Source organism: Lepus europaeus, chromosome 6 (assembly GCF_033115175.1).
Source record: "Lepus europaeus isolate LE1 chromosome 6, mLepTim1.pri, whole genome shotgun sequence".
Lineage (NCBI taxonomy): Eukaryota > Metazoa > Chordata > Mammalia > Lagomorpha > Leporidae > Lepus > Lepus europaeus.
This window is the reverse complement of record NC_084832.1, coordinates 119,646,271-119,669,826: the sequence shown is the minus strand read 5'-3', so window position 1 is coordinate 119,669,826 and position 23,556 is coordinate 119,646,271. Positions and strand designations below refer to the sequence as shown.

Sequence of the window (23,556 nt, the reverse complement as noted above, 5' to 3'; positions counted from 1 at the left end):
TTGACTTTTCAGCAAGCTTCAGCACAGCAAGGCTAGCCCCAGAATATGAATTAGCATGCCACACAGAGCTCAATTTAAAATACTGCCCAGACAGAGGGGCCGAACAATCTGTCAGGGTAGAAAATACTCCTGGGGACCCGTTTCTAACCAGAATCAGCAACTGTGCATGGAGATGGACAGGACAGATGGCAGTCCTGTGGACAGCACTGACCTGCAAGTCAGGTGGCTGTGTCCCAGGCCTTGCTCCCCAGCTAACCCAAACCCAGTTCAAAAGCAACCACTAAATGCCAAATTGTGGGGAAAGAAATGTGGCGGTGACAAAAACAGTGATTACAGACTGGAACTGTCATGTGCCTGCGGCGATGGCATACTGGTCCTGGCTGCTCCTCTTCTGATCCAGCTCTCTGCTTATGGCCTGGGAAAGCAGTGGAGGATGTCCCAAGTCCTTGGCCCCTGCACCTGCATGGGAGCCCCAGAAGAAGCTCCTGGCTCCTGGCTTTGGATCAGCCCAGTTCTGGCCACTGCAGCCATTTAGGGAGTGAACCAGTATACCCAAGATCCCTCTCTCTTTCTCTCTCCTTCTAACTCTTTCAAATTAAAAAAAAAAAAAAAACTTTAAAAAATTAATAATAACTAGTACATAGAAGATCTTTTTCCATCTATCTCTGCCTTTAAACAAAATAAAAAGAAATTTTAAAGCAAAAAAGAAAAAAAAACCAGTAACTGTCAGCTGTGATGCTGGTATTTTATATAAGCACTAGTTCAAGTTCCACTGCTCCACTTCCAATCCAGCTCCCCGCTAATGTGCCTGCGGAAGCAGCAGCAAATAGCCCAAGGGCTTAGGACCCTATCACCCATGTGGGAAACATGGATGGAGCTCCTGGCTCCTAAATTTAGCCTGGCCCAGCACTAGCTGTGGTAGCCACTTGAGGAGTCAAATAGCAGATGAAAGATCTCTCCCTCTATCTCTTCCTAACTGCTTTTTTTTTTTTTTTTTTTTTTTTTTTGACAGGCAGAGTGGATAGTGAGAGAGAGAGACAAAGAGAAAGGACTTCCTTTTTGCCATTGGTTCACCTTCCAATGGCCACTGCGGCCGGTGCGCTGTGGCCAGCGCATCTCGCTGATCCGAAGCCAGGAGCCAGGTGCTTCTCCTGGTCTCCCATGCGGGTGCAGGGCCCAAGGACTTGAGCCATCCTCCACTGCCTTCCCGAGCCATAGCAGAGAGCTGGCCTGGAAGAGGGGCAACCGGGATAGAATCCGGCGCCCCGACTGGGACTAGAACCCGGTGTGCCGGCGCCGCAAGGCAAAGGATTAGCCTGTTAAGCCACGGCGCCGGCCACTGCCTTTCCAATAAATTAAAAAAAAAGAAAAAAAATCACACACACACGCGCACATATCTGTACATATATGAACACTAAAGCTGTTAAGTAGGCATAAAGCACTGTAGAACCCGAAGAAATCAAAGAGGTCCTGTATCAGTCTCAATGCCCAGTGCATAAATAAGTAAACTCTGGAATAATCACTGCCATTGTGCATTAGCAAGAGAGGAGTAATTACAACTCGGCTGTAAAGCAATGGTTTAACATTTTCATTTTATATTAAATGAAGTCTTGATTACATATGCCACAAAATTAACAAATCAGGCATTCTTTTACTTCACAATTCACGTCAAGTTTAAGAGTCTCTTCACGGATTCTTTGTACTGCGAAAGGGTCTTCTCGCTGTCGCCCTCATTCTTCAGACTGACAACAGACCGCCTGTACTCGTCCACTTCCTTGGTGGCCAGGAGCTCCTCGCCACTGGCGCTTGCCTTCTCCGCGGCTCTCATCTGCAGAAGCGTGTCCAGGATGTTTTTTTCTGAGGAGCTGTTTTTCCATTCATACTCCTCCATGTCTGCCTCACTTTTATATTTTTCCCATTCTTCAGTTTTCTGAAAGAAAACAAATGAGTTCTGAATTCTGAGAAATAGTATCAGAAGAGAGTTTGTTTATTTTAGGGGAAAATAAGTTTGTGGGGTGGACATGTGGCACGGCCATGAAGCGACTGCCTGTGACGCCCACATCCTGTATCAGAGTGCCTGACTCGGGTCCCAGCTACTCCTGCTTCCAATCCAGCTTCCTGGAAGGCAGCAGGTGATGGCTCAAGTACTTGGGTCCCTGACACCACCAGGCAGACACAGATGGACTTCTGGGTGCCTGCCTTTGGCCTAGCCCAACTGTGGCTGTTGTGGGTATTTGTAGAGTGAACCAGTAGTTAGAAGGTCTCTCTCACTCTTTCAAATAAAATGAAAACACATAAATAAGAGCTAAAAGAAATAGAGGTTTGCAAACCGTGGCAGCCTTGGTTGGCTCCGTATGGACCCCGCGCCCAGCAGTCCAGGGCTGCACACTCTCTACGTCAGGGTGCATTGGCCACACTCGCCGACTACCCCGTTCTGTGCACTTGGTCTTCCCTGAACCCTAACATATGAACACGTCACGCTGCTGGGGGTGAACGTGTCCCTTACCTTTGGAGGAGCGGGGGAGAGTGCCGTGGGAGAATTCCAATACGGTGAGAGGTACCAAGCGCCTGGGCTCACTCAACAGCTGCTGTGGTTGGAGCAGGATCTGGCTCCCCGACTCACACAGACGTTTACATCTTAAGGCTGTAAGTCAGTGGCAGTAAAGAGCACTGGGAGCTCAGACCACTGTGATGGGGGGGCCTGGAGAGGCACAGGCTGTTTACAGGGCTTCTCCCTGCCTGGCTCCCATGGGGTGGCTCCTGCGCACTCACTCCACCATCGCCTGCCTCCACCCCCATCAGATGCCAGACCTGTGAGGCCACCCAGTGCTGCACTGTGAAGCTCTAAATCATGAAAGAAACCTGCTTCGTTCTTGGGTACGTTAGTCACAGTAACGAAAAGATAATACGCAGACTTCGATATATTCTGGAATTTTGTTTTGTTATGATTCATTTTATGTTACTACTTGTTTTTTTCTTGCAAAAAATATTTCCGGGGGCTGGAGCCGTGGCGTAGTAGGTTAAGCCTCCACCTGCAGCGCCGGCATTCCACGTGGGTGTACGTTCCAGTCCCGGCTGCTCCTCTTCTGATCCAGCTCCCACAAATGGTCTGGGAAAGCAGCAGAGGATGGCCCAAATTCTGATGCCCTGCACCCATGTGGGAGACCAGGAAGAAGCTCCTGGCCCGACTGGCCCAGCTCCAGCTGCTGTGGCATTTGGGAGGTAAACTAGCAGATGGAAGACTTCTCTCTCTAACTCTGCCTCTCAAATAAATAAATGAATCTTGTAAAAATAAATAAATAAATAAATAAAGGTATTTCCTGCTAGACAACACTGGTAGGTTTTAGAGTACTGTAATTCAGGTTTATGATTTAACCGGAGATGCAACATCCTGTGCAAAATTAAGCAACACAGCTATTAAGTAATATGCTCTGGTTCAAAGAAGTATGAAATGGCAGCCACATTCTTTTTCAAATGAACATCTAACAATACTCTATAATAAAGTCATCCAGTCTTCTGAGTAGCAACTTTTTAAAACACTTATTTTCACTTGATTTGAAAGGCAGACAGAGTTCGTCCATCTGCTTGGCCAACTCTGAGCCAGGCCAAAGCCAACAGCCCAGAACTTCTGCCGTGTGGGTGGCAGGGACCCAAGGACTGAGCCATACCCTGCTGCCCCCCAGGGTGTACTAGCAGGAAGCTGGGCCAGAAGCAGAAGAGTCATGCACCGGGATCCGGTCTGCAGGTGTCCTGAGCAGCGGTGTAACTACTGAGCTAAACACCCCCTCCTGAGCAACAACTTTCAGAGGTGGTAAATCAATGTAAGAGGAGGCAGCACGTCTGTGAGGATGTCAGAAGTGATATGCCACCTGACAAGTCCCTGTGAGAGCGAGCCCAGTGTGATCTGACAGAGCCCCAAGGCACCTGAGAGCTAAGTGGGCCCCACGAAGCAGGTGAGCTGTTTCCCTACATCCCCTGCTGCCCCATCGCCACTGCCAGAGCCCACAGACAGAGGAAACAGCACTGAAAATCTGCTCTCCGGGGAAAGGAGTCACGCGAACCTTAGAGGCCTCTGGGGATTCCCGAGTCAGCAAGCCCATTCAGGCCCAAGGAAGAGATTCCCCCCTACCACTCCACCTGAGACCCCTCTAAGAAGAAATCCCCTTGGATTCCTTCAAACTGAGACACTATGCTTCAAGAAAAACCAGTACAATATAAGCTGTCTTTTTTGACCCCCAAAGTGGGGTGCCTCCTTCTACTGAGGTCATGGCTGGAACCACACCCCAGCTCATGTTTGAGCAATACCGCCCCCAGCAGTCAGCTCTGTCCCTGCTGCATCTGGGGAGAGGGCCCGAGGCATGGCAGAGGAGCAAGGACAACCAGAAACAGCTTCCTGTTGCGTTTCTGCCCCACAACCCTACTGCAGGCAATTTCCAAGTCAAACTCTGAATTCCTACATGTAAAAAACAAAAAACAAAACCTGCCCTACCCATAATTTCTACGGTAATATTCAGAGAAGGAATACAGGTCAGTCCTTGAAAAATCGAATGCACTGAACTGAATGTATCACTGGTTCTACCTATTCTCAGAAATGCTTTGACGGCTTCACCACAGTGTCCCAGGTTCCTCGTGTTCTAACTTGCAGGTGAAGTACTCCTAACTAAAGGAGCCACCACATTCATTTCACAATGCGCTGTGCATCCTGCCTGACTTCCAGATGTTAGTACTGGAACTTCCAACACTGCAGTTACCCTCCCCTTACACGTAGAACACACACTTAAAAAAAACAGAAAACAAATTTTATTTATTTGAAAGGCAGTTACAGAAAGACAGGGAGAGGAGACAAAGAGAGAAAGAGTGATCTTCCACCTGCTGGTCTACTCCCCAAATAGCTGTGATGGCCAGAGCTAGGCCACACCAAAGCCAGGAGCCTGGAACTCCATCAGGTGCAGGGGCCCAAGTACTTGTGCCATCCTCCACTGCTTTCCCAGTTGCATTAGCAGGGAGCTGGATTGGAAGTAGCAAAGCCAGGACTCGAACCAGTATCCATATGGGATGTGGGCATCACAGGCGGTGGCCTCACCTGCTAGGCACTGGCCTCAGTACACGTACTTGTTTCTTTTTTTAAAGATTGAGACGTAGTCTCAGAGAAAGGGAAAGGCAAAGAGAGAAAGGCAGAGGTCTTCCATCCGCTGGTTCACTCTCCAAATGGCCACAACAGCTGGAGGTGGGCCGACCTGCCCTGGAGCTTTTTCTCCCATGCAGGTGCAGGGGCCCAAGCACTTGGGCCATCTTCTATTGCTTTCCCAGAACATAGCAGAGAGCTGGATTGGAAGAGGAGTAGCCGGGATATGAACCAGCGCTCATATGGGATGTAGGCAGAGGCTTAGCCCACTACGCCACAGTGCCGGCCATAGTACATAAGCTTTTGCACTGGTTTGCCAAGTCACATTACAGACGATGAATCCCTGGACCCACAAGGTGGCTAGGTGAACCTGCAGCACCAGGAGCAGCCACGGCACAGCACGGTGCTGGCCCAATTTCCCCGTGCACAATGACAAGGAAGCACAGGGAAGCCCATGCTGGGGACAGCGTGCATGTACAGAAGAGCACCTCTGCTCGGAACAGTCACAGGTGGGGTAAACAAGCCAGGCTCTGTGACTGACAAGGCTCAGCAGAGTGCAGCGGCAGGCTATGCGACACTCTTGTTTTCCACACATTCCAGTTCTAGGACCACACTCTGCACAGCTGGATGGAAGCTCCACAACGGAACAACCCCTAACAACCCAATACTCAAACACACCAGGTTTCTCAAATGCTGAGGTGTGTTCATTTGTCTATACAATAGATTTCTATGACATTCTACTAGGGTAGATTTTAGCATCTCTACAGGTCAGAAAAGTAAGTAATACAGGAGTTAAACACCAACAACCTCTTGGAGGGTTCCATAGAGAGCAACACTCTCTTGGAGGGTTCCAGAAGTCAGTACACTGCATGTGTCATGTTTTGTTAGAACACCCCCAGAGGGTGCTGCACACTTGTTCACACAAAGTGCGATAAACACAGACTATAAATAGCTTGTCATTCATTTAGGCCACATTTTTGCCACCAAATAAGCAGACTATCATTTCCCAAAGACTTCTGTGTTTCAAAATGATAGCGAGAGGGTGAAACACCTCTGACTGGCTCACACTGACTCCCAGAGCTGAGTTTACACTTCAGCCTCATCGCCCACTAAGGAACCGGCAGAGTTTCTTGAGCCTGCGTCTTGGTAAGAACGGACTGCATGAGACTTCTCTGAGCGACACCGGAAGGAGGGCACACCCAGAAACTCCGGGATGGCTCACGGAACACTGAGTAAGCCTCTGCTGTTAGAAACACACTTCAGGGGCTGGCACTGTGGCTTAGTGTGTGAGGCTGCCGCCTGCAGTACTGGCATCCCATGTGGGAACCAGTTCCAGTCACCGCTGCTCAACTTCCAGTCCAGCTCTCTGCTGTGGCCTGGGAAAGCAGAAGTAGGTCTAAGTGCTTGGGCCCCTGCACCTGCATGAGAGACCTGGAATAAGCTCCTGGCGGATGCGATTCCAGCCATTGAGGGCATCTGAGGAGTGAACCAGCAGATGGAAGCTCTCTGCCTCTCTGTAACTCTTTCAAATTAATAAATAAATCTTAAAAAGAAAAAAAAAACACACTTCAAAGTGTGGGACTCAATTATCCTAGGCACCCAGGTGGAAGGTTTGGAGAGGAGACAATGTCTCTACCAACCTTTGGGAGAATGTCTTCAAAGCACACATGATGGCACCACACCACTACTGCTATCAAACACCCCACTGAAACGCTAGAGGATATATAAATGTATGCCCAAATGTCACAAATGTTTTACTGTATTACCCTCATTCTCAGAACCATGATATTTATACAAATAAAATGTACAGAGACAAGAATTCTTTGCCACTGATCTAAACTTCTGTGAAGTTTTTCATACTTGATCCCTATCTTCTTGATACCTACATGACAGATCAGAATAAATTTTCTAAGTGAAGCATTTGTTCTGAAAAAGACTAAGTTATCTCCTGTTGTCATGGAGTCTGCTTTGAGTGCAAGCTTTTTCTGTGTAAGGACATGTAGATTAGGAATGTTTTCTCAAGATTTTACAACAGGCTGCTGCTACAATTAAAAAATAAAGCTAATTTTCCAGTCACACCACAAATGTAAAACTAACCTTTACAAAAGAGTAAATCCTCTCTTTTGTGGCAATATGGATGGAACTAGAAGACATTAAGTAAAATAAGCCAGGCACAGAAAGACAAACACCACACATGTCCTCAGTCACTTGTGGAGGCTGAATAGCCGATATTCCAGGGAAGAGAGTAGAAGAGTGATCAGCACAGGCTAGGAAGGGGAGGGGAGGGGCGGGGCGGGGGCAGTTGGACAGTGGATGCCAGAGTTAAACGGGAGGAAGGAATGCTACTTCTACAGCACTGTAGTGTGACCAATTTACAGCAACTTGGGTATTTTATGAAGAACTAGAAAGGTAAGTGTGGTAGCTCCAACCCCAAGTGATGTTTAAAGACAGAAATGCTAATTATCCTGATTTGATAATTACACACTGTCAACAAATAATCAACAATGTACTCTAGACAGATGTCCTCACGAGCCAAGGCTGCACAGGCTGAAGCCAAGAACCAGGAGCGCAGGCTCCATTCCCAGCTCTGGCTCCCGAATCCAGCTTCCTGCTAATACAGACCTAGGATAGCAGCAGGAGATGGCCTTGGTGATGGGGTTCCTGGTTCCTAGCTTCGGCTGTTGTAGACACTTGAAAAATGAACCCGTGGATAGGATCTCATTCTCCCTCTGTCACTTGGTCTCTCAAAAACAAAAAAACAAACAAAAAACCACCAAAGCCCCCCAAAATGAAAACAGAAACAAAAAAACCCTTGGGAAAAATCAGATACAGCATTGCAGTGGAACTGTTGTTAAGAGTTTCTTTTTAGAGGCATGGCTGGAATGTATACACTTTAAAGCACATACAACAGCATGTTCAAATTGCTGGGGCAATTAAAAATACCACAGGTCAGCTGACTAACCATCATTAGGCAAAGAGTTCAATTCATTTCAGCAGATTCCTATTTAAATACTCTGACCACCACATATTTATAATTTCACCGCTTTTACTTTAAGTATGCATATCACTCTCACACACAGAGGGTTTCTCTTTACCTTTCCACCTGCAGTAAGAGAAGCCAGCAGACCCAACCGTCCCTTTCATGCGATCCTGCTCTCTTTCCCAGCTGGCCTGATTATTCACTCAATCAGGTTTCACTGCACAGTTGCTGACACTGCTGGAGACCCGACGCTGAGCGGGAGCCAGGCAGGTGAGGGCTGTGCTCGCAGCGCAGGAAACAGCATCCACAAAGGCCTCGACACAGGACAGCACTTGGCACAGTCAGGGAAGTGAACGAAGGCCAACGAGAGGCAGGCAGCACAAGCTGAGGCTGAAGAGTTATTAGAACGCTCGCTACCAGCCAGGCACCACTCTAACTGCTTACAGGTATTAACTCATTTAACTCTCATCACAAGCCCACGAGTAGCTCTATTATCATCTGTTTTACAGACCAGGAAATCGAAGCCCAGAGCAATTAAATAATTTGCCCAAAACCACATTACTTGTTAGTGGTGGAACAACTTGTTCTAGGAACACAGAGACAAGAGAAAAAAGACTATCAAAAGACTAACTTAATTCGAAACAATCATCTTTTTCCCTTATAAGTATAAATTTAATACAAAGAAAAATACATAATAGCTAATTTATGCAATGGTCAATGTATTCTGCTTCATAGAAAGCAAAGAAATATCTGCTCCACTGAACACACTGGTCTGTCAGCTCCTGCCGTCGTATTTACAACCCCCTTGGCTTGGGACGTGAATCACAGTAATATTCCACTACTCAACGATTACAAGTAAAGCACTGTGCTACATGAAGGCAAATAGCTTAACCATAAAAACAAATCCCAAGTAATGTGAAAAATCATAAAAAAAGAAAGAGGCAAATATTCACAATGAATAAAAAGTGAACAAAAAATCATTACAAATTCTTTCAGCTACAAAAGCTAATTTTTAACTGAGTATGTCAAGGAATTCAATTCAATTTACAGTTTTAGAAAACACTTCACGAATGCTAATATGCTGGACACTGTACTAGAGGCCCTGAACATAAAGGCAAATGAAAGGCACAGCCCCTGCCCCTAGTGACGTCTCCATCCAATGGGTGAAGCAGGCGTGTATGCCGTCAGTCACCATAAAGTCACAGGAGGACAGCTGAACGCACGGGAGACAAAGGCCGGGGACGACACATCTAGTAGAGATTATGTCAGAGTTGCACTGATGTTATACGACTTTGCATAGCTGAACAAGAACTATGATGAAGAGCAAATCACATATATAAAATTACAAAAGAACATACTGTGTCCGTTCAGGCTGAGGAGAACGAAAGAAAACCTGTATGACCCAAGCAGCTGCCAACAAGGCGGCAAAACGCTGTGGGTGACACACTAAGGAGTGTGCCTTTTCCCTGGGGAATGGGAAACCACTGAAGGATTTCATAAAGAAATAGAATGCAACAGGCTTGTTTTTCAGAACAGCGCCCCTGACAGGAATACGGAAGGGGATGAGTCAGGGAGCCCCGCTGGACAGCTATCAGTGACGAGGACAAAGAGGAGGCAGGGCTGCACGAGGGTCAGAAGCAGGATCCAGGTAAACACCAGGACTGACTGCATCAACAGGGATGGAGTGGGAAGTGGCTTTAAGAGAAATTTCACCCTGAAACTGAAAAGGCTTACAAGGAGGCATCAGAAGAAAGGGAAGAAAAGCATGCAACTCTCCAACATCCGACTTCAGCCACTGGGTGGGAAAGAATGTCTTCCTCTAACAGTGCGCTCTTGGTCTAAGATGTGAAACAAGGTCTTGCCTAGAGGCAGAGACACAGAAGAGCCATCTTCAGTGCATCACAATCAAGTCACCTTTTTTTACTTATTCTTTGGTACACTCCCCGAAATGCCCAGAAAGGCAAGAGTTGGGCCAGGTGAAAGTCAAGAGCCCTGGTCTCCCATGTGGGTGGTGGAAGCTGAAGTATGTGAGCCATCACCTGCCGCCTCCCAGGGTGTGCATTAGCAAAAGCTGGAACTGGAAGCAGGGGCGGACTCACACCCAGGCCCCACTACATGGGAGGCAGGTGTCCCAAGCAGGGTCTTTGCCACTCCACCAAATGCATGTCCCTGGAGCCCCCTTCAGGGTGTTGCCACCCCAAAGGTGTAGAGCAACTGCCTTGTGCCTGCCACACCAAGTCTAAACTCCTACACAGAGACCAGACATGATCCCTCCATTCTCCTGCCTGCCCCTCTCAACCCAATTTCCCCCGCAGCCTCTCAGTTCTGATACTAGAGTCACATACACAAACGTTCTTAGGTCTTAGAAGAAATGGGCCAAGCTTCTCATAGTTTCTTTTCTTTTTTTAATATTTATTTATTTATTTGAAAATCAGAATTACACACAGAGAGAGGAGAGGCAGAGAGAGAGGTCTTCCACCTGATGGTTCACTCCCCAATTGGCCGCAACGGTCAGAGCTGCGCCAATCCGGAGCCAGGAACCAGGAGCTTCCTCCAGGCCTCCCATGTGGGTGCAGGGGCCCAAGGTCTTGGGCCATCTTCTACTGCTTTCCCAAGCCATAGCAGAGAGCTGGATCGGAGGTGGAGCAGCTGGGACTCGAGCCGGTGCCCATATGGTATGCCGGCCCTTTAGGCCAGGGCATTAACCCACTGTGCGTCAGCGCTGGCCCCCTCATAGTTTTTTTTTATCACTTTAAAGACTAGGAAGACATTCAATGTCCTGCTTAGGATGGAAAGCCAAGACACTGTGGCAAAAAATGTCCTACATGAAGGACCTCAGTGGGTGAGACTCCAGTGGAAAGAAGTGGTGATCAAAGGAGGTATTTTTTTCTGAAGGGAAGAGAGAACTTCCACTCTGCTTATGGCCTTGTCTAAATACTGACAGAGTCTGTGGATTCAAAAGGCTTCCATAGCCTAGGTAGCTCATGTCAAGAGCCTCAGGTTATCACTGACATTATATATAAGAGTGTTAATTGTTAAATTAACAAGGGGGTCACTGTGCACTAACTCCCCATGCAGGACTTCTGTCCTCAAAGAGTTGTATTATAATTATGTCTAAATGCTTGCAAAAGATGTATCACTCTTGGGTACTTCTTTCAAGTTAAAAAAAAAGTGAAATTAACTTCAAGATGCAATGTCTTTGAACAGCCCTTGTGTCAACTGTTGAACAGTTTGTTGTTTTTTGTTTTGTTTTCATGTAGGTTTATTAGTATAGAGTTGGTCTTCTGTGTATAAAGTTAATTGAAAATGGATTTTAGTGGTGAATAGGACTGGGGATGGGAGACGGAGGAGGCAGAGGGGTGGGAGAGCAGGTATGCTGGGAAGAACCACAATATCCCTAAAGTTGTAAGTATAAAACCAAGAAGTTTCCTTAAATAAAAGGTTTCTTGGGGCAGAGGGGAGGGGGGGAGAGGAAGTCCCGCTTAGGGTGCCCTGTGGAGCCCTCGTAGGGACACTCTCGCCTGGGCCTCTCAGCGGGAATCTGGAGTCTGTGGTATCTGTGAATGTCCGTATTTTAAAAAGCTTCGAGCTGAGGCTGAAGCATCCACTGCCGGACGCAAGGTATGGAGCAGATGAATTTTCAACTCCTGAGTTGCTAAGACTGAAAAGATGGCACACAGCAGCTAGATATACTTCTTAATATTCTGGAAACCAAGACAGACAAAATCAAATACACCGTGGAAAGCAAAGGAGCCTGTGAAGCCACAGGTTAGCTCTGTGTCCTGTGCTAATGATAAGCTATGGCCTTGAAACAAAGACCTAACTGCTCCTCAATGCATAAACTTAAGAGGCCACAAGAAGATGGAATTATTTGTAAGCTTTAATGAACACTGTAATATCAGTAAGTTTCTGCAAAAAGTGCAGAATGAAAATATATACTTCCTGTTAAAGAGATGCATCTTACTACAAGGAATCTTTTCTTAAAAACATACAGATACTATTAACATTGCAATATATGGAATTGAATCATGAAATAAGCTCAGGGAAGCAAATGTCTGTGGATAACTTTGAAAATAATGCAGTGAGAACCTTGTCATTTAAATTTCTGAAAGAAACAAACAACCAAATTAAAAACCTTATGAGGTCCCTGCTGTGTGATGTCTATGCTCACTGAAGTCGACTTCCAGACTTCTATATTTAAATTGTTCTGAGTATCCTAACAGGAAAATCCTCCACTCAAGTCCAGATGCACACTCTTCTGAAAGCTTCAGTGCTATCCACTCCATATAATGACCAACTAGTTTCTTCTCAATGCTAAGAGGCAACCTCCAAGGATGTGCTATAAAGCCAATGACAGCACATCTTTGTGCACTAAATGCTCAGAAGCCAGCCTATAAAAAATAAAGTAATGAATTAACAAGTGGCTCTCTAAATACTGGACTTAAAGATCAGGAAATAACATCACTTTCAAGTATGAATTTCATGCTGGTGAAGGAAAAAAAAATTCAATTCATTAACAATTCTGTTCCAGTAGCTCTGCAAAATTTACAGCACATCTGCATTCTCTTAAAGCTTCCTCACCGATGTCCTCGTTGAGAAAGGACCAAGAGCCCGTTTACACACAGGAATTCTTCAGCGCTGTTCAGGCCGGTTACAGGTGGCTACTCATCCTGGCATCGCAGCAATTAGCATTACAGATCAAAGGGCAGTGAATGCGGAATAGAGTTTGTTTGGATTCTATGTGGAAGTACAGAAAGAACCCAGTAAGGCAACTCTCAGGTAATTTATGCCTGTCATTTCCTTTGGGGCAAATTCATTTTACAGGCTGTTGGCAAAATAAGAACCTCAAAACTGGCTGGTTTTTATTGTTTGTTATTAACTCTTTAAGCAGTAGCCCCAGAGCTGTAGTTAATTCAGCCATACTGCTGGTTCAAAAAGGAACTTAATTGGCTTAAGCCAAAGGCATTCCTATAATCAATTGACAGGAAAGAGAGATTAACAGCTATTATGAGGTTGTTCCTGAAGCCAGGAACTAGAAAATCCAGATTAATTACGATAATGACAACACCTCAAAAGAATAGTTGGTAGGTAGTAGTTTTCACTCTTCACTAACCCTGAAATATAGCCTCTTTCTTTCCCCTTCACTCATTCTCTTGGGTTCAAACTGTTTTAGTTACTACTACAATGAAAATGCTGCGAGGAGCTGGCATGACAGCACATCAGAAGCCACTGCCTTTGACACCACCATCCCACACCGCAGTGCTGGTTCCAGTCCAGCTCCCTGCTCGTGTGTCTGGGAATGCAGCAGCAGATGGCCCAAGTACTCAGGCCCCTGTCACCCAGGCAGCAGACCTGCATGCCTGCATGCAGCTGTGGGCTCCTGGCTTCGGCCCGGTCCAGACTCAGCTGCTGCAGCCCTGTGGGAAGCGAACCAGTGGATCAAGATCTCTGTCTCTCTCCTGTCTCTCCCTTTCAAATAAATAAATCTTGAGAGGAAAAGACAGGATATTTATATAGAGGGGAGAAGGGGGAAAACGCTGCAGGCAGTGTGGATAATTACTGCTATGTGTGTTCACAAAATCCTGCTGTCTCAAGCCTGGAAGGATGGTCCAAAGGCAACTGCTGCCACGACCACTCCAAGAACATGCTATTTTGCCCGTCTGTCCACTCAGCGGTGAGGGATGGAACACTGTCCACCCATCAAAGCAGCCACTGCACCTCTGAATGGCTCTCATACAAATGTCTCACTTGGTAAGCTCAAGTCGACCTCACTGCCTCTTCCACGTTCCTGTGCCTCTAAGTCACACAAAACAATTCTGTCCTTCAAACATCTCCAACTACTCTATGCCTTCAAATACTCCTAAGAGTATTTCTTAGTAAGCATTATGAAGTATTTCTCCTAAGAGAAAATGCTATTGAGCTGCTTATACTGGGCACCAAACTACAAAAATTTTAATTTGAATGCATAATTGTAATTTCAATGAAAATTATTTTTAAAAATTATTTAAGGAATGCAACTTCATGTATTTAACACAGATTTGGGAACATAAGGATTCTTACCCCTCTACCTCTCTCACACCCAAACTCCAGCCCTTCTTTGTCCTCCCACTTCCTTGAGCTACCTAAGCATATTAGCCACCAACTCTAAGTCAGATGAGCTGATGCCCCTGTACAGCACAATCTTCCTTATAAACACACACACTTCTACGCAAACTCAGGACGACCAGACATAAGCCTACTTTCAGCACTGTTCAAAGGACTCATTGCCCTTCGTTGTTCTCAAAGTATGCCTGCCAAAACTCACAGAAAAGTCTATGTGTTAACTAAGAATTTTAATAAACATTTAAAATATCTTTCTACAAAGTTTTGGAACTTTGCTCTATAATTTATTTAAAAACCAGGATGAATTATGTATTCTCAAGTCACACATCTGATGACTGTACTCTTCCTAACCACACAAATTAAAGTCACACAAAACAAAAACAAGATTAAAAAAAATTAAGAAACCTCTAAAGGTTCTACCTGAAGTAAGAAACTGAACGTGAAGGAGTTGGAGCCTATGATTTCACGAAGATCCAGAGATGAACTAAGTAATCTATTTCAAAATCTTCACCTCTCACCTCAGTACAAGCCCCTGTGACATTTCATACACACTTAGCTTATTCCTAGTTCCCATAACATTCAACTGAGTACTTGCTGCACACAATTATTTTGAAAGGCTAACATGATTTGAATTACACTGACAAAATCATTAAAATGAACACACAACTTACCCAAGACTCATGGTATAAAACTGTTAGTAGATATATTGCATAGTCGTAATTCTGTCTCTTTAAAGGGCACCTTTATAAGAGAAAAAAGAGAAGACTGTAAACCCTCAGTATACACAACGATTTGCAAAATATGTAATATACTATATGCAGAATATCCGACTTTCAAGTATTCTTTCTCTGCTCTTGGAAAATTCTGCTCTCAGAATAAGAATGGTTTGTAGAGTTCATTATTGAATATATTAAATACTTGTTATTTTTATCTTTATTAGAGTGTTCTTTTGTGTTTGTCACTAATTTGTATGTAACTGTTTTATGCTATTTTTAATGACTGGATCCAATCAAAGTTTCCTTCACCATCTCAGTGCTAAGAACCTGCTGGAAGACAGCATATGAGTTTACTTAAAAAACAAACACATGATGGAAGGCAATCGAAACGTCAGCCTTTGTCTTCCCTGGGACAATTCCTCTAAGAATGGGCTAAACTACACTATCCTATGCTGCTGCTGCTGCTGCTGCTGCGTTTAAAATGGAATAACCTAAGTTAGACTTCGAAATGCTTATGGAATGGCACATTCATCTTTTAGAGAAATAAAATACAGAAAAGGAAACAGTTGTTAACATGAAACACACACCCACCATATACACAAAAAGTAGTATTACCAGATACTTAAGAGTTTCAAAGGATAACATCCAAAAGTGGTTTTTAAGTCGCACAAACTAAAAATACAACATCAACCTTACATTTTCTAGTGACAGGGAAGGCCTAACCTAATGTATTGCAAATCTATTTTGCACTTTCTGCTATTAACAGAAAGCAGTGGTTCCTAAGCGTCTCTTGCCTCCACCCTGTTGCCGCCTGTGTGTGTGTCATGTTCCTTCTTGCCATCACTAGGAACTGCAATATAAGACCCAGTTAATACCCAGACTTGCCAATTCTTTCACACTGGGAAAGGCAAGGTGACAGGACACCTGCCCACACACTTTTCTCAAAAGCAATGTCTTTTTTTAAGTCTTTTATATCTTGACATAATTTAGAAATAACCGAAGTATAATTCTAGAGGAAAAATAACCATCTAGTAAAAACTTACTAATAAGTTCTCTTTACAGCAAATGAAAATTACCTAACTCATAAATTTATCTATGATAAATTTAAAACTGTTTTTACAATTATCTATCCTGGTTCTGAGATTCTTATAAAAATGTCCCGATAAATTTCCCCACATATAATTTAATAATTTTAATTTTGAACTCCAAGATTTTTTTTTACATACTTCAACTTTGTAGAAACCTATTTAAGGGAACACTGAACTATTTTATAAAATTTTATAAAATTTGTAAAATTCTATTTTATAGAATGAGAAGGCTTTTCGTGCCAACAGTCAATGTGGTGAATGGTGAATGTCCCTACAACTTGTCGAGCCTTCTGTAAGTGTGCCAACCACAGCCCCACACAGTGTCACACAGTAAGGAAGGCAAGGCGCTCTGTCTCCCAGGGAAAGCAAAGTTATCGTGGGGCAGCAGCGTGGCTATGGCAGACAAACAAAGGCTAACACTACAAAGAAGACTGCTGAGGCTTGAGTAGGTGCAGCCCCACTGCACCAAGGCAAAGTGGGCTACTAAGAGATGTAAACACTGTAACCTGGCAGGAGGAGACCAGAAGAGGAAGGGCCAAGTGACCTAGTTCTAAGCTTCATCTTCTGTTTTGTTATGACGACAGTAAAATCTGTTCACTTCCATTTGGTCTTTTGGGAGGGAATAAACCAGAGCCATCAATAAATTTTCTCCTGTGGGGAAATTTCAGGTTCCACGTTTCTGCAGAATACTACGGGTTTCCGCCTGAATCTAGTTGAGCTCACATCAAATGTGGGGATTATTTAATGTAGCCCTGGAAACAATGAGGACTTCCTTGGATCCTATTTCATGTTGAGCGAAGGTTACTGGTTATTATGTGGCATAAGCAGAGGTATAGGCTTTAGGTTAACGAAGGTCAGTGATACTCCAATAATCACGATAATCCCCCATACCTTTGGTGATACTTCATTCAGTAAGGAACTTTGATCCTCTTCAGATTTTCATAATCCCTTAACAAATAGTGATTTGTATAAAAATATAGGGACCAGCACTGAGGAACGTGGGTAAAGCCTCTAACTGCAGTGCCCGCATCCCATATGGGTGCTGGTTCAAGTCCCAGATGCTCCACTTCCAATCTAGTTCTCTTCTATGGCCTGGGAAAGTAGTAGAAGATGGCCCAAGACCTTGGGGCCCTGAACTCACATAGGAGACCCGGAAGAAGCCCCAGGCTTCTGGCTTCGGATCAGCCCAGCTTTAGTTGTTGTGGCCATCTGGGGAATTAACCAGTGGACGGAAGACCTCTCTCTCTGCCTCTCTGCCTTTCAAATAAATACATAAATCTTAAAAACAAACAAAAAAAAAACACACAATTTATTTCTATCACGTTGAAATAACTGCAAATAATATAATTTCTAGTATGTTAAACTTCCAAATTGGGGGTGTGAGCAAATAATGATACTGCTGTGATTCTAAAATCACAAAGCTAATTAAGAAAACACCCCCCCCATCCCACCTGTTTAAACAAACCACACTTTTGTCTTCTAGTACTGTCCCTGAGTTTTACATACATGGATGCATCCACATTAAGACTGGCTCAGTAAGCCTCCCTGTACACGTAGAGCTCAGCGCAAATGAGGATACTAAAAATACAAACTTGATGATGTCTCCGACACTGCAGGGTGACCCAGAAAGGGCAACTTCTTGCTTTTTTTTTTTTTTTTTTTTTTGTAGTATTTTATTTATTTAGTTGAGAAGTAGAGTTATAGACAGAGAGGAAAAAACAGAGCAAGGTCTTCCATCTACTGGCTCACTCCCCAAAGAGCTGCAACAGCTGAAGTTGGGCCAGTGCAAAGCCAGGAGTTTCTTCCAGGTCTCCCATGCAGGTGCAGTGGCCCAAGGACTTGGGCCATCTTCCACTGCTTTCCCAGGCGATTAGCAGAAAGCTGGACTGGAGGAGGAGCAGCAGATATTTGAATGGGATTTGGTGCCCATTTGGGACGCCAGTATCACAGGCAGAGGCTTAGCCCACGACATCACAGCACTGGCCCCAGGGCAACTTCAAAGAAGCTGCCAGGGGACTGGAGGACAGTGAAGACACTCGTGAGACCAGGGAGCTGAGCTGCTCTATTTTTACCTGTCTGTTCTGATGGTCAGCACATCACTGGTCTTGCAGTATCGTTCTCCTACAAGTTTAATCAATTTCTTCTTTGCATGGTCATCTAAATTCAAACTGGAAAGTTTAACCTTAAAAAATACAAGAAAAATTATTTGAAAAAAAGTACTTCACACAATTAAATGAAAAAAAAAAAAAAAAAGGTAGTTATGTTGCTTACATTAACATTAAACCCACTAGAAAGCAAGCTTTCCAAGCTCCTTCTGTACAGAGTGAGCAGCTGGCACGCATCATGACTGTATTCATGGGAAAAAGGGAGGGGAACAGGCTGTTAGTCCTCTGAAAGCTGGGCACTGGAACCTTTCTTGAAAGAACTAATAACATGTCTCTTCAGTAAATGAAATTAGGGTGCTTATGAGCAGCACTAACAGAATTAAACTCAATTAGTGTCAGGAAAGCTGGAATGCAGAAATAAATGCATAAAACTTAAGAGCTTTAAGAAATTTCTACTATGTAATTATGAGACCTGTATCACTCCAACTGGCTTGGGGAGATTTATTCTTTTAAAAGCTATAGACATCTCAAGGAGACTGAAATATCACATCGGGGAGGTATCAAAACATCGCTGCTTCTCAAATGTTAACACTATTCTCATAGGTATTCAGGAGAATTATTTAAGGTTACATTAAAAAATGTTGAGTTAAGCTGGGTTCTTCATGGTACCATTTCTTAGAGCAGTTAATATACTAATGAGCTTTCTGGAATTTCAAGATCCAGGGTTGGTGTGTAAATGATTGTCAAACTTATTTGACATATGATTTTAGTTTTCAAAGGTCATCTCATGGAATCAGTGTTCTTAAGAAACACTGAAATAAATGAACATACTTGTAAAATATTTTTTCAACTTTATTTATTTATCTGAAGGCACAGCAAGAGAAGACAGGAAAACTCTCTTCCATAAACTGGTTCACTCTTCAAATGCCCATAACACCCAGGGCTGGGCCAGGCCAAAGCCAGGAACCAGGAGCTCCATCCCTGTCTCCTACATGGGTGGCAGGAACCCAAGTATGTGAGCCATCATCACTGCCTCCCAGAGCGCACGTCAGCAGAAAGGAGGATCCGAGTGAAGCCACCAGGACGTGATCGTTAGGCAATCCATTATGGGATGCAGGTGTCCTAAGCTGCAGCTTCAGCTGCTATGCCACAATATCTACCCCAAACATAGTTCTAAAAAAATGCCTTACAGGGCTGGTGCTGTGGTGTACTAGGCTAAGCCTCCACCTGCAACACCAGCATCTCATATGGGTGGAGGTTCTTGTCTGCCTGCTCTTCTTCTGATCCATTCCCTGCTTATGGCCTAAAAAAGCAGTGCAAGATGGCCCAAGTGTTTGGGCCCCTGCACTCACATGGGAGAGCTGCAATAAGCTCCTGGTTCCCATCGGCCCAGCTCCGGCCATTGTGGCCATTGTGAACCAGTGAATGAAAGATCTTCTCTGTTTCTCCCTCCCTGTCTGTAACTCTGCCTCTCAAATAATAATCTCTTAAAAAAAAAAAAAAAAAAAAAAAAAACCTTTCATTTATTTTCATCAACTTGAAAGGCAGAGTAAGAGAAATAGACACAAGTATCTTCCAACCACTGGTTCACTCCCACAAATTCCCTCTATAGTCAGGGCTGGGTCACAATGAAGCCAGCAGTCAGGAACTCTATGTGGCTTCCATGTGGGTGGCAGAAGCTCGGGCACTTACCTGCTGCCTTCCAAGGCACGTTAGCACAAAGCTGGACCAACTCAGTGTCCCATAAGAACTACCCGAATGTTTTTGAAGTCTGCATCCCCAGAGACCTAAGGACCTCCCATTAGGCTCCACCTCCTGAGGGCCTCACCACCTCTCAACACAGCCACACCTAGGACCAACCTCCCAACAAGTGAACACTTGGGGGAACGAACTCCAACCATACCCGAACCACAGCAACCATACAGTCATTTCCCATGGAAAACACTAAGATCAACAACGAGGTGTAACTGCTTGAGAAACAGAGGCTCCAGGGCACTGTGCAGTGACATACGGTTCTATGTCACTTCAATAACCCTGCACGGCCCTCAAGACACCACACGGCAGCAGCCCGCTCATCTCCTCTTTTTTTCCCCTGAAAATGCATTCCCTTGAGAAGCAAGCATGACAGCTATTTTGTTCTTGGCAATGGCCTATGACTTAAAAAGCATGCAACACTCACTTGCTGAATGAATACGCACAAAGTTTTCACAGGGAGGATAGACCGCTTTTTTAAGCACTGTGATATTTTTCAAAAATCTGAACTCAAGAAAATATAAATAAGCACACTTTAAAAAAACTAAACTAGTAAAATATGAACTAGCAGGGATCAAGCCAATCCAATGTTCACACATGGCAGACAGTGTGAACTGCCACAGACCTCTGGGACAAACATGTATCAACCACCAGATTATCAGCTTCACGAACAAAACAACCCACTTATGGTAGCTGATAACAAGGTGGAGAATGACTTATAAGAAAATAAAATATGCCTGCATTATAATCATGCAAATATATGCACATACACATGAACACAGAGATGATATATACAGAAAAATGAACAGGTTTTATAATACATTGAGAAGGTAGTAATTTTAAAATTTCCTTCAATGAAATTCTTTTTTTATTTATTTATTTTAATTTTTTTTATTTTTGACAGGCAGAGTGGACAATGAGAGAGAGAGACAGAGAGAAAGGTCTTCCTCTTGTCGTTGGTTCACCCTCCAATGGCCGCCGCGGCCAATGCACCACGCTGATCCGAAGGCAGGAGCCAGGTGTTTCTCCTGGTGTCCCATGGGGTGCAGGGCCCAAGCACTTGGGCCATCCTCCACTGCACTGCTGGCCCACAGCAGAGAGCTGGCCTGGAAGAGGGGCAACCAGGACAGAATCCGGCGCCCCGACCAGGACTAGAACCCGGTGTGCCGGCACGGCTAGGCAGAGGATTAGCCTGTTGAGCCACGGCGCCGGCCCTCCTTCAATGAAATTCTAATAATGTTTAACAATACATTAAAATATATTTAAAACGTAAGTATTTTAGTTTTTTGGATACAAAGTGGTCCAAAAAACTGGCAGCGATGTCATTCATTATTGTAACAACTGCTGTAAAACTCAAATCACATCAATAGTTTAATGTTCAAAAATCTATACCGAGTTTATGTTAAAACTCATAAATATTTCAGGAACAGTAAGGTGGTACACTCACGCCACCTGCTAGCACTCAAAGGCACTGCAAAACTGTTAGTCAAACCTAGATTAATACTTGAACTTCAAGCTGAATGACATTCATTTTCTGCCTTTCACAACATGAAAAGAATCGTGACATCTTTTTTTTCAAGCTGGTATTTTTCAAAAAGATTATTCTCAAAATAACATCGATATTTCAAATCACAGTAAGCTGAGTTCATAGGTATCTTCAAATGCCTGTATTTAACAAAAAAGGAGGTACATACATTGATTACTGTCTAAATACGTGAAACACTCTCTACAAACAAGGATGGTGCAAGGGGTTAGAGTGCTCTATCAGATGTAATATTGAGAGTAACATTTGTATATATTTCTAAGATAACTTCTAAAAGGAGAACTATCATGTCAAAGGATTTAACTCTTTTTGGAAACTGTGAAAAAGAGTAGCACTGTGAGAAAGCCTGTGTTCCTATGTACTCAGCAACTTGGATATTATTACAAATCAACTTGATAGGTAAACACTTTATCCTACACTTAAAATTTACATGTCATTGAATATTACTCAGGTTGATGATTTGTTCCTTTTAATAATGCTTATTTGATTTAATAATGCTTATTTGATAACTTCAGTGATATACTGATTTCTTATGTATTTGTTTCTTTTTAATACAACTTTATTGATACATAATTACATACTACAGATTTCACCCTTTGAAAATGTGCAATTCAGTGGTTTTTCATATATTCTGACTTGTGTCACTGGTGCCACTATCTGATCCAAGAGATGCTTATCACCATGAAAAAAGTCCTGTTAATGGTCACTCCTTATCCCTCTCCAGATACCTCTGAGTCCCCATCCACCACCAGCCCACTTCTGTCTAGGAATTCACCTTGTATCTTAGAGAAATGTGGGATTCTTCTATATGAAAGACTTGTCCCTTCTCCTTCATTTATTTCTTTGTTCACTTATTTATGCAAGTATGGGCATTTATTTTATATCTGGATATAATTCCATGATACATTATTTTTTGCTCACACTGTTCCAGCCCTGGTAACTGGGTCTCTTACTTGGCCCATCTGCTCCTCTGCCATGCCCCCATCTTTGGTTTTTAAACATTTCCTTATTTTCTGGCCTGTATAAAATGTTCCAAGTCCTTCTTACATACGCTCTGTTCTAGTCCTGGAATCTCCAAGGTGTACTTTTGAGTCATTTGAAGGGTAACGGCAAAATTCTTTGACGTACTTCCTAGGATCCCCAGAAGATTAACTTTTGTGTACTACTGTAATCTGTGTTTTAAGCAAGAACATTGTAAATGGCCTGCAAAAATGTGTTGAAAATTTGTGCAGCCATTTTTACATATTTGCTGACAAATTAAGCAAAGAGTTTTTATCCATTTTCTGATATAGCTGACTAATTTATAATTTGCTTTCTTTGTTGGGTTTACAGATGAAAAGTTGTGCCATGTTTATGAAATGAATTCACAAAGCTTTAAAGCTTCTTTTTATCCCATAGGATTGTTTAAACAGCATAGTTATATATGTATATGTTTTTAGACTGGAAATATTTTCAAACTACAAAAGATGATCCACCTTTACTATAAAACACTTAGAAAACATAGAGGCCAGCACTGTGGTGTAGTAGGCTAAGCCTCCACCTTTGGCACCAAAATCCCATATGGTTGCCCAGTTGAGTCCTGGCTGCTCCACTTTCCATCCAGCTCCTTGCTGATGGTCTTCCTGGCTTCTGGCTCCTAGCTTCAGCTTGGCCCAGCTCTATCTGTTGTGGCCATTTGGGGATTGAACCAGTAGTTGGAAGACCTACCCACCTACCCCCCCGCCTCTGCCTCTCTGTAATTCTGCCTTTCAAATAAATAAATCTTAAAAAAAGACAAGAAAATGATTAAAAAGCCTAATATTCCATAAAATGGAAAAAACTTTTTTTTTTTTAAAGAGAGAGTTACAGAGAGAGGTAGAGACACAGAACGAGGTCTTCCATCTGCTGGTTCATTCACCACATGGCCAGAGCTTGGCCGATCCAAAGCCAGGAGCCAGGACCTTCTTCCATGTTTCCACATGGGTTCAGAGGCTCAGGCCATCTTCCACTGCTTTCCCAGACCAAGCTGCACCGATCCAAAGCCAGGAGCTTCTTCTGGGTCTCCCACACGGGTGCAGGAGCCCAAGGACTTGGGCCATCTTCTACTGGTTTCCCAGGCCATTGCAGAGAACTGCATTGGAAGTGGAGCCACTGGGACTAAAACCA

At 43.9% G+C, this 23,556-nt stretch overlaps 1 protein-coding gene across 1 annotated transcript in view; it reads right to left on the bottom strand.

Annotated features, from left to right (window-relative positions):
• Window positions 1-1,567: 1,567 nt before the first annotated feature.
• The window catches only part of MRPS35 (mitochondrial ribosomal protein S35), a 36,383-nt gene continuing 14,394 nt past the window's right edge, over window positions 1,568-23,556 (bottom strand). Inside the window, exons 6-8 of the mRNA XM_062195010.1 lie at window positions 18,084-18,193; window positions 14,879-14,948; window positions 1,568-1,930 (exon numbers count right to left, since the gene is read on the bottom strand). Coding sequence (XP_062050994.1) covers window positions 1,664-1,930; window positions 14,879-14,948; window positions 18,084-18,193 — 447 coding nt within the window. The 3' untranslated portion in view covers window positions 1,568-1,663. The remainder of the gene's footprint in view (window positions 1,931-14,878; window positions 14,949-18,083; window positions 18,194-23,556) is intronic.